This window comes from Oenanthe melanoleuca, unplaced genomic scaffold (assembly GCF_029582105.1).
Source record: "Oenanthe melanoleuca isolate GR-GAL-2019-014 unplaced genomic scaffold, OMel1.0 S337, whole genome shotgun sequence".
Classification (NCBI taxonomy): domain Eukaryota; kingdom Metazoa; phylum Chordata; class Aves; order Passeriformes; family Muscicapidae; genus Oenanthe; species Oenanthe melanoleuca.
The window spans coordinates 7,442-19,426 of NW_026612986.1; the positions used below are offsets into that span (position 1 = coordinate 7,442).

General features: G+C 50.9%; 1 protein-coding gene across 1 annotated transcript; it reads right to left on the reverse strand.

Moving 5' to 3' along the window:
• Positions 1 to 10,821: 10,821 nt before the first annotated feature.
• On the reverse strand, positions 10,822 to 11,757 carry LOC130266916 (olfactory receptor 14J1-like). Its single transcript, XM_056516183.1, has one exon. The coding sequence runs from the start codon at positions 11,752 to 11,754 to the stop codon at positions 10,822 to 10,824; it is 933 nt and encodes a 310-aa protein (XP_056372158.1). The 5' UTR covers positions 11,755 to 11,757.
• Between the last annotated feature and the right edge of the window lie 228 nt (positions 11,758 to 11,985).

Genomic DNA, 11,985 nt, shown 5'->3' on the forward strand with positions numbered 1-11,985 from the left:
ACCATGGTGACACTGCAGAACCTCATGGAACCATGGATCAGTTGTGACAAGGATGGCAGCAGATCCAAGGACACCATGGAGACACCATGGAAACACCATGGAGCCTCATGGAACCAGAGACCATTGTGACACTCTGGTGCCTCATGGATTCAGGGGGACCATTATGACTCCAGACCCCTACAGAACCAAGGGTCAAGGATGAAGCTCTGGGGCCCATAGAACCAAGGAGCCATTGTGAAACTGAAACAGGGGGAATTAAAATTAAAGAGTTAAGGGTAAAAATACAGGAGGATGCTTTAACTAGAAGGGGACTGACAAGATTTTCTGAATACGTAACATTCACTGTCTTTGCAAGAAGAGGACAGAGCAAGGCTTCAAGATAAGATAGAGGGCCAAGAACGTGCAAGCAGGATGGAAGAGAGAGGCCCCTTCCAGATAACGGGGATTCCTTAGACCCCTGAGCCAGAAAAAACTGGTATCAAGGTCTGGAAAGGAACCTAAGACTAATATGCAAAGAAGGTGAGGTTGAAAGTTTAAACTGAGAGGAAGACTGCTTACTTCATCCCAGACAGCCACCAGAACAACCAACAAGGAGCAGTGTGCAGTCACAAAGTGCCGTGGAGCTAATTTTAATACGAAGCAGGGACAGGGGGGATTAGGAAATGAATATGTATTAGGTGCATTGTGCAATCCTAGTTTGCAGAGAATAAAAAGAGAGGCGCAGGTCACCAAAGGTGTGAATGTTTTTGGAGGAGCTATCCCCCATGCACCTCAGTGCTGAATAAAATACATACCTATAACTTACTTTGTGGGTTATAAAGCTTTTCTGTGCATCAATTTGGATGACCCTGCTGCTCCCCTGAGATTTTGGGGTGCCCGCTTTGCCCACCTCTGAGCTGGAGCCGGTGCAGAATGCCACCGAGCACACAGACCAAAGCGCCTGGGTGTACCTGCTCTGCATCATCTCCTGAGTAACTCAGGGCTCCCTCCCACCTCTGGGGCCCTTGTCAGGAGTTTTGGGGTACCCCTGAATGTTGGGGTGCCCCCTGACAGCCCCCCCACCACGGAGGGTCATCTGTGTCCACATTGACCGAAAGGATGCAACAGTGGCCATTATCTTTTCCCAGCCCATCCAGGAGAGTCAGGACACTTGGGTGCTCCAAACATCACCTGGACATCCCCAAAAATCACTTGGATATACCTGGGTAGCCCCCAGTATATCCTGGATCACTGCAAAAATCACCTGGATACACCTGGGTACCTCTTGGATAACTGGATCACCCAAAACCCCTAGGGCCCCCCAAAACTGGTGTCCCAAAATCTGCTTTGACTGTAATGGTTAGACCTGGTGTCCCTAAATTCCCATTGACTTCAATGGCTAAACCCAGTGTCCCAAAAATTTTGTTGCTAAAAATCTCAATTTTGGCCACAGAATTCCCAGAATTTGGACTGAAAACAGAGATTTTTGGGCTTACCTGGAGGTACAGCTCCAGCACAGGCCGCAGGTGTGGGATCAGGGATTCAGAATTGACTTCCAGGAATTCATCCAGGACTTCCAGAGAATCAGCATCATGATCCTGGAAGGGAAATTCCTGAAATTCAGCCCAACATTTCCCCCATATTTACCCAAATTGCCCCATTTTAGCACCAAAGTTCCACAAAAGTCCTGTTGAATTTAATGGATAGGCTGGGTGGTCCTCAATCCACCTAGATTTAAACAGGGTAGATCTGGTGTCTCTAAATCCCTGTTGACTTTATTGGGGTAGACCTGGTATCTTTGAATCCCTATTGATTTCAATTGGCAGATTTGATATCCAAAATATGCCTATTAGAAGATTATTATTACAAAAGATGGGCAACTCAGAGACATTGTAAAAGACAGTTTATTGCTTTATTGCACCAGTCTCATAGAAGGGTGAGACATTAAAGGTGTTACATCCAATGCCATAATACCAGAAGCCATCTAATTCTTAGTTACAATGCCTTATATTAGTTTTTAGCCAATCACATATTTCTATGAACTTTGCTAACGTCTTTTTACACCAATCATTAATTGCTTTGCTTCCCACGGCTTTGCTGCCATGTGCATTTTTCAACCAATCATGTAACACTTCACAAACTTGTAATGATACATCTTAAACTTCTAACTAACCTTATAACAGGTTCTATTGCTATACTTGAAAATCTTTTACTATCTTACTTAACATACTGCTTTGCTTACAAAACACATATCTCTGCTTGGTTAAAACAAAATTCTACTTAAACGACAAACTTACATTCTTCTTTTATGTCTACTTTTAATGCTCTAAATCTCCAAGCTTTCTCCAAGGTCTTAGGTTGACCCTTGTATCCATCTCTGTCTCTGAGCCTGTATGCACAAGGCACTGAGAGCTCACTGTGCCTGCATTTCCCACACCATTTTCATCTCTGCCTCCCATTTCCTGCTCTAACTGGAACCTGGGGACACTTTCTCAGTCATGTCCCTCACTGGGACCCATGAAAGGTACCAGAAACTTTGGAGTTTGACTGAAATCTTGAGAGGTTTCCTAACAAATCATGGTCCTGCCTTGATTTCCTCTGGTCTGCTGCAGTTTATTCGGAAGGTTTTGAACTCCAGTCAAGGTAAAATATGTCAAAGAGCTTCTTAGACATTTCTATAGAAATATCCATTCCTATTTTCAAGGGTAGATTTTATTACTGTTCTCTTTAGAGCAGAGATGATTGCAGCATTCTGTGGTTGATCTTTGTGAAAATGGATTTATAAAGGATTCTCAAAGCCTGACTGAAAGCTCACATAGTCTTGTACATTTGTATGCAAACTCTGAGATAAGATGTGCGGACTTAGAAAAGCTATGGAATACAGAAGATATTGTTGAGAGTGGGATAGAACCAGAAACAACTTTCAAACCATGGCTTTGCAAAAAGACCAGATATTTTTGTGAACTAGAACTGTGGAAGATGCATTGTGGCAAGACCACATAGGGTAAAATAAGAGGTGATTGGTGTTAGAAGTATTAGCACCATGTGTGGCAAAGGTAAGAGGCTAAAAACCATTTCTAAGGTATTTTAACCAGGAAATAACATGACATCTGATACAATGGCATTGAGTTTTCCATCTCTTATGCTTCACACTTCAACAAGATTGATTATGGAATAAAATCTTTTCAAACACCTCCCAGTTGCCCTGTCTCTGTAGAGTGGGATTTCCCAACAGTGCTGAGTCCCTTGACATCAGTCCCTGAGAGGAAGCTGAAGGAAAACTTCTTGAGAATTCAAAGTGATACTGAAACTCCAAAGTTTTAATGGTTCCCACTGAGGGATAGGACTCAAAACGTGTCCCTGGGTTCCTGTTAGAGCAGAACACTGGTGGCAGGGATGACAGGTGGGGACAAACAAGGGAAAAGTGTCTCTGATGCTCAGCAAACCTGGATGTGTTTCAGGAATGCAAAGAGCCCCAGCCCCTGGCAAAGCAGATCCTGTCCCTCCCTCATTGATCAGGGCTCTTCCCGGGGCACTGGGCTCTGGGGATGTGCAATGCCAAGGGCAGGACCATGGGGCGGCCCCTGCCAGGCTGCTGAGCAGGGACAAGGAGGCAATGCCTCAGGCCCAGGGCCAGCAGCCATGGCCCAAGTGCTGCAGCAGTTGGCTCTGGCAGGGCCTTTCAGCTGCTGCCCATCCCTGTGCCCTCTGCAGCCCAGGCTGTCCTACGGTGTCCATGCCCTGCGCCTCTGTCCCTGCAGGCTGTCGTCATCCCCCGGCTGCCCCACCTCGCTGGCCCCTTCCTTTGCTGACAGCTCTGCCTCCTGCCTGCCTCTGCCTGGCCACACAAAGCCTTGGCCTTGATACCAAAATGGCTCATTCCATTTTTCCTGTTCCTGTGAACTTTTAGCACAGGAACAAGGCATCCAGGAGCTGCTTTCTCAGCAGAGATAGTCGGAAGAGAAGAAGACATCTGGCTCCAGGCTGCAGTGATAGAAAAAACAAAGTCTGAACATAGGAACTTGGGGTGGGTTTTATGTAAATGGGTAAACTCTAATACACATGTTGTGACTGAATATAAGAAACACACTTGTAGAATCATGTGTTCCCAAAGGTTAGGAATATCCCATATTGGAGTTGAAGCTTGAAAAAATGAAGCCCTCTTTAACATGACATTTGTGTTGAGGAGTCTTATTCTGATATTTTTGAAATTTGATTACACCAGGGTCTCACATAACCAAGGAGTAAGCTGTGACACTATAAAACCTCAAGGAACAAAAGGGCCTTTTGACACTGTGGGAACTCAGGGAACCAAAATCCATTTTGACAGAGTGGGGCCACATAGAATCCATGGTCCATTGTGACACTGCGGATCCAAGGAGACCATTGTGGCACTGAGAATCCTCATGGAACTGAAAGTCCATTGTGACAGAGCAAGGCCTCATAGAACCAATGGTCCATTGTTGTACTGCAGATCCAAGGAGGCCATGGTGACACTGTGGAACCTCCTGCAGCCATGGGTGCATTGTGACACTGCAGGACTTCACAGAACCAAGGAGTCCATTGCCACACTGCAGAACCTCACGGAAACAAGGTGACCGTGTTATACTACAGAACCTTGTGGGACAAAGGGTCCATGGTGACACTGCAGAGCTGTTGCTGAGAGTATGAAAACTCATGGAAGCAGAAGCCCATTGTGACCAAGGTGCCATTGTGACACTGTGGATCCAAGGAGCCCCATGAAACTAAGGATTCATGTGACAGCGCTGGACCCCATGGAACCAAAGGTCCATTTTAACATTGCAGGGCCTCATGGAATCCTAGAGGTTGTGATGAACCTTTGAGGCCTCCTTGAATCAAGGGGCTCTGCAGGGTGTCATGGAATCAAGAAGACTCTTCCGCCATTGTGAGTCCCCATGGAACCAAGGATCCATTGTGATACTGCAGCATCCAGGAGACCCCTATGACACTGCAGGGCCCCACTGAAATAAGGGGCCACTATGGCACTGCAGGACCCCATGGATCCAAGAGAACAGGTGACAGGTCTGGTTGACTTAGCCTGACTGGTCAAACTGCCCTTGGCATATTGAAGGTGTCTTCTCATGTGCTCCTGAAACACTGGGGCTCTGGGCTTTCCTCCAAAAGGAATAGAACTGTGATTCTCATCCAGGCACCCATTGCCAAAATGGGATTCCCCCTAAAACAATACCCAATATCCAGGGATTGATCCTATACAGAAGCTGCCATTACCAACATGTCTGCCTCACATTGTCTTCCTTAGGGCTGGCTCTCACCTGCCTTCAAACACTGGGCTCAGTGCTTTCCTTGCTATGGAAAAGAACCATTCTTCTTCTGCAGGTGCCCATGGCCAAAATTGGGATTCTACCTCCAAAAGTCCTACATTCAAATATTGCTGCTACACAACAAAATTTCCATTTCAGACAGGTCTGTCTGGCCTTGGCCTCTGGTGGCTGCAGTTGATCAGTCCCTGAAACACTGGGGCCCCATGGTTTCCCTCCTGCGGAGACCATGGTGACACTGTGGAGATGCCATGGAACCAAGGCACCATTGTGAAACTGTAGGGCACCATGGATCAAAGGGATCATTGTGACACTGCAAGGTACCAAGGATCTAAGGGACCATTGTGACATTGTGGGGACCCCGTGGAACCAAGGACATCACTGTGGCACTGCTGGGCCGCAGGGTCCCAAGGGGCCTGTGTGAAGCAGCAGGGCTTTGTGGAACCAAGAGGCCATTGCTGCATTACAGGGCCTGATGCAGCCAAAGGGCCGTTGTGACCCTGCAGGGCACCGTGGATCCATGAAAACCATTGTGGCATTGCAAGGTCCCATGGAATCTGGAGACCATTGTGACACTGTGGGGCCCCGTGGAACGAAAGGGCCATTGTGACCCTGCAGGGCCTCATGGAAGCAAGGGGCCATTGTGACACTGCAGAAGCAAGGAGAACATTGTGACACTTATGGAACCCTGGGGAAATGGAAGTGATCTTGCTGGTTTTGCTTCCCAGGAGCCACCTGACAGATCCACCTGATCCTGACATGTCTAGAATTGCTGCTCATCAGCCCCTGGAGCACTGGGGCCCTGTGATTTCCATCCTCTGGAAAAGAACCAGAGGATGTCTTTCCACAGCCAAAATTAATACTCCTCCTGAAAACTTCCCCAAATGCAAGAGCTATCCCAGAAAAAACCTGCCTAGACAGGATGGAGAGCTCTGGCTACCTGTGTCCTCTGGTCACCGTTTATCTCAAGGAAGCCCTGAGAAAGCTATTTGAAGTGGTTTGACTATTGGAACATCAGTGAGTCTCTCATAAGCTGAAAAAATCAGATGTTCTTCTGATCATATGTGTATTTTTCCCTCAGTGTGTATTACACATGAAATAGATTTTTTAAGCTAAATAATATTATTCTTATCATCCACAATGTTATCTGCCACAAAACACCTCTTCTACATATGGATGCAGGTCACCTGTAAAGGCAAACACAATGAAGAATCCTGCAGGAATTGTTTGTCCCAGCTAACATCGGTCACATCTTCTCTGGAGCTGGAGGTGCAGCCGTGGTGCCCACAGCAGCCCTGGGGCTCTGTGCCCCATGGCCTCCCTGCTGGGCAGCCTCTACCAGCTCATGCACAGCCCGTGGCACCTGTGGGGCTGCACTGACAGCCCTGCCCCGGGCTCTGGGCCAGCAGAGAGGCCGGGCAGGGCTGGCCATGGCCGGGAACAGGCCCTGAGCCCCGCAGGAGGATGGAGCTGGGCCACAGCCAAACTCAGCTCAGGGCAAACCTGGGCCCAGCAGCCAGGGCTGGCAAGGGCTGAGCTCTGTGCAGCACCAAGGGCCTCTCCCCAGCACAGCCCAGCCGGCTCTGGCCCCACAGCTCTGCTCAGGGCAGGGGGCTCTGGGCAGTGGCCCCACGGCCTCAGCCCCTGGCAAGGGCACAGCAGCAGCTGCAGCTCAGACAGGACTCAGCCCCAGCCATGAGCAAGGTGCTTGGCCGAGACAAAAGGAGGCTCCCTGTGTGCCCTGCTCCCCTCTCCCTGAGCTCCTGAGAGCTCTGCAGCCCCTGCTGCCATCCCATCTGCCCAGGCCAGCACAACAGCCCCGGCCTTGGGGCCCTGCAGAGCTGCTCCTGCTCCAGGCCCAGGGCCCGTCCCAGAGCTGGGGCAGCCACAAAGCTGTGCCCATTTCTGTTCATTCCTTCTCTGATGAACATGGATCCTCAGCCACTTGGAGGTTGCTGATAAATTTTGCTACTTCAGAGTTCTCTTCTTTCTTGAGCTCTTCACTTGAGAAATTCAGTCACAAAGAATGATAAACGTTTGTTCAAAATATCTGAACAAGAAAAGCCTGTGGTAATATTTTAGGATTTCAATTCTTTTGTGTTTTATTAGATAGATTTCAGAATTGCATTCAAAGTGAATTTACTATAATGAAAACAATGAAGAGAGAGCTCTTTTTTCTTGTGGTCTTTTCCTATTTAGAGACTGATATCAGCAATGTCCTCATCACTGTCTACAACTCTCTGACAGGAGGGTGCAGCCAGGGAATAATGTCAGGACAAGAGGACGCAGCCCTAAGCTACTAGGGGATATTTAGGCTGGACATTAGGAAATAATATTCACAAAGAGGATGATTGGGCATTGGAATGGGCTGCCCAGAGAGTTGGGTGAGTCACCATCCCTGGAAATGTTTCATGCCATGGTCTGAGTGACAAGGTGGTGTTAGGTCACAGGTTTCACTTGATGCTCTCAAAGTTCTTTTCCAGCCTGGGTGATTCTGTGATGACTGTGACACTGCAGGGCCCTGGGGAAGCAAGGGGCCATTGTGACACTGCAGGGCCTCGTGGAACTGAGAGGACCATGGTGACACTGTGTACGACATGGCACCACAGAGCCAAGGGGCCACTGAGACACTGTGGGGCTACATGGAAGCAAGGAGTCCATGGTGACAGTCTGGGTCCTCGTGGAACCACAGAGGCCACTGTGACACTGCAGGGCCCTGTGGAACCAAGGGGCCATTGTGCCACTGTGGAACCAAGGAGAGCCTTGTGAGAGCCTGGGGCCAATGGAATCAAGGGGCCATTGTTCCACTGCAAGGACTCTTGGAACTAAGGGAACAATTGTGACACTATGGTTCCCCATGGAACCAAGGGTCCCTTGTGACACTGCAGGATCTTGTGTAACCAGGGCTCCATTGTGACACTGCAGCCCCAAGGAATTCATGGTGGCACTCGGAGGCCTCATGGAACCAAGAGGCCACTGTGACCTCGTGGGACCATGCAGAGCGTTGTGACAGAGCAGGACCTTGTGTGATGATGGGGCCATTGTGACACTTCAGGGCCCCATGGAACCAAGGGGCCAGTGTTGCTCCTCAGGGACTCCTGGAATGAAAGAAACATGTTTGACAGGGTCGTGCCCCTTGGGACCAAGAGGTCATTGTGACACTGTGGGGTCCGGGGATTCAATAGACTTTGTGACACCAAGGGATCCCATGTAGCCAAAGTGACATTGTGACACTGGGAAGCCTAATGCAATCAAGGAGACCATTGTGACACTCTAGGACCTCATGGAACCCTGGTGCCACCAAGTCGGCTGGGAGTGTTTATCTGCAGGTGGGTAGGGAGGCTCTGCAGAGGGACCTGGACAGGCTGGATCCAGGGCCCAAATCCAATAAGGTGAGGTTTAACAAGACCAAGTGCTGGGTCCTGCACTTTGGCCAGAAAAGCACGTGCAGTGCTTCAGGCTGGAGACAGAGTGGCTGGACAGCAGCCAGGCAGAAAGGGACCTCAGGCACTGATGGACAGCAGTCTGGACATGAGCCAGCCGTGTGCCCAGGTCACCAGGAAGGCCAATGGCACCTGGCCTGGATCAGGAATGGTGTGGCCAGCAGGAGCAGGGCAGTGATTCTTCCCCTGTGCTCAGCACTGATTGGGCAGCTGCCTCGAGTGCTGTGTCCAGGTATGGGGAACCTAATTTATGAAGGACATGGAGGGGCTGGAGCATGCCCAGAGAAGGGCAACAAGGCTGGTAAGAGGTCTTAAACAGAAGTCCTGTGAGGATTGGCTGAGGGAGCTGGGGATATTTATCATGGAGAAGAGGAGGCGCAGGAAGACAAGGCAGTATCAAGACACAGGTTGGAATTCATGATCTCCAAATCCTTTCCAGCCATGCTGATTCTGTGATTCTCTGAAACTATGTCTGGAACTGTTGCAGGATGAGCCCTGGGCTCCCTCTTCACAAGGTCCAGCAGCCCAGGTCCCTCAGCTTCTCCACACAGGCCCCAAAGCTCATCCTGTCAGTCCTGCAGAGCCTCTCCAGCCCCTCCTCACTGCCCAGAACAGGGACCCCCACACCCAGACACACCAGCCCAGATGTGCCCCCCTGGCCTGGGGTGCCTCTGGCAAGGGAGCAGCACGAGGCACTGCAGGAGCCTGCAGACAATTCCTGAAGCACTTGTAGGATGATCCTGCTCCCCAAGGGACATTCCCATGGTGCCAACTCAGGAACTGCAATGGGGAGTGTGCCAGGGAGGAAAGGGATACCAGTAACGGGCTTTTTGCAGAGGGAAGAAGGGTATGACCAAGAGGAAGAAATCTGAAGCAGGAAAGAGTAAAGAAAGCAAAGGTGCAGCAAAGGAAATGCCTGGGGCAGTTTGGGGGTGGCTGCCAGGTAGCCCTGGCTCTGAGTAAAAACATCTCCAGTGGGACAGGAAACTCACAGCTGTTCCTCACAGGGAGCAAACTGTCTGGCTGACTGCAGAGGCCACGACAAACCTGAGTGGTTTCCCTCCCATCCCCAGCCCTTGCTGGCCCCAGGGGCTGATGGCATTTGTGCTCACTCAGCTCCGTCTCCCCACAGCAGCACCATGGGGGTGCTGACGCCTGCTCTGTGCAGTGCAAACAGGGGCTCCTGAGCCAGTGCTGCCGTGTCTGTGCCTGCAAGGATGCGGCACCTGTGTGAGCTGGGGGAGAGGCCAGGGCTGCAGAGGGGGGATGTTGTTGGCAGGTGCATGAGGACGCTCTGGGACGCTGCCCTGGGCTGTCCAGCGCAGTGGGGATGGATCAGCCCCTGCTCTGCTGCTCCTTGCCAGGGTCTCCCCCTTGCAGGGCCCTTGCAGAGCACCAGCCATGCTGTTTGCCCCCAACCTGCCCACGGCCAGCCTGGGGCTGCTCACGGGGGTTTTCTCTGCTCAGCACTGGCCTGGCCAAGTGTTGTGGAGAGAGCCTGGCCAAGGAGCCTGGAGCCCCCAGGCCCTGGCCTGAGGCGTCAGCGCTGCCCCAGCAGTGCCCATGGCCGGTCCCTGCTGCAGCCCCGGCACTGCCACCCCCAGGGCTGTGCCCGGCCCCGAGAGCACTCAGGCCCTGCAGCAACACGAGGGGCAGGAGAGCAGCGGGGCAGTGGCACGGGAGCAGCACTGGCAACACCAAGTGCTGCTGCTGCTGCTGCTGGGCACAGCTGCTGTGCCAGCACTGATCTGCCCCAGCTCTGCACACAGACATTGCTGCTGCAGCTCCATAGAAGGGAACAAAAGGGGCATCTCTGGGGCAAACTTTGCTGGGAGGAAGATCCTTTCGTATGTTTAAAGCCACCCAGAATGCACCCCTTCATTGACACAGCCTGTGGCCATTGGGAAGGTGGAGAGAAGCAAAATGAAGAATTGCAAAAAAAAAAGACATTTATTTGTGGAACAATATTAAAAAAATTAAAAAAAAAAAAAAAAAGCAATCAAACAAACAAACAAAAAAAAAAAAAAGGAAAAAAAAATAATCAAGAAGTACTAAAGATGACTTTTTAAAAAAGTTGTTTGCAGAAATTGGCCAGTAGTTTAATGTTCCTGAAAGCATCCAGTCATCATTCTCCACACTGCAGCCTTGAGCTCTTTGTTTCTGAGGCTGTAGATGAGGGGGTTCAGGGCTGGAGGCACCACTGAGTACAGAACTGACATTGTCAGATCCAGGGATGGGGAGGAGATGGAGGGGGGCTTCAGGTAGGAAAAGACTGCAGTGATGAGGAACACAGAGACCACAGCCAGGTGAGGGAGGCAGGTGGAAAAGGCTTTGTGCCGTCCCTGCTCAGAGGGGATCCTCAGCACAGCCCTGAAGATCTGCACATAGGAGAATACCATGAAAACGAAATACCCAAGTGCTAAACAAGCACTAACTGCCATGAGCCCAAGTTCCCTGAGGTAGATGTGGGAGCAGGAGAGTTTAAGAATTTGTGGGATTTCACAGAAGAACTGGCCCAGGGCATTGCCATGGCACAGGGGCAGGGAAAATGTATTGGCTGTGTGCAGCAGAGCATTGAGAAAGCCACTGGCCCAGGCAGCTGCTGCCATGTGGGCACAAGCTCTGCTGCCCAGGAGGGTCCCGTAGTGCAGGGGTTTGCAGATGGACATGTAGCGGTCATAGCACATGATGGTCAGGAGGAATAACTCTACTGAGATGAAGAACAGAAAGAAAAAGACCTGTGCAGCACATCCTGAGTAGGAGATGTTCCTGGTGTCCCAGAGGGAATTGTGCATGGCCTTGGGCACAGTGGTGCAGATGCAGCCCAGGTCGCTGAGGGCCAGGTTGAGCAGGAAGAAGAACATGGGGGTGTGCAGGTGGTGGCCGCAGGCTACGGCGCTGATGATGAGGCCGTTGCCCAGGAGGGCAGCCAGGGAGATGCCCAGGAAGAGGCAGAAGTGCAGGAGCTGCAGCTGCCGCGTGTCTGCCAATGGCAGCAGGAGGAAGTGACTGATGGAGCTGCTGTTGGACATTTGCTGTGTCTTGGCTTGTGGATCTGTAAAGATGTTAATAATGGAATAGTTCGGTTTGGAGAGGACTTTAAATATCCCAGCCCAGCTTGGTGACACTTTCCCCCCACTGCCTTCCCAGGGCTCTGCTGCCTGGAGCTGTCCCTGCCAGCAGCTGCTTCCTTGTGCCCAGGGCTAGATCCTGCCAGTGCTGCCAGAGACAAGCCCAGCCCTGGGGTCTCAGCTCTGCCCTGC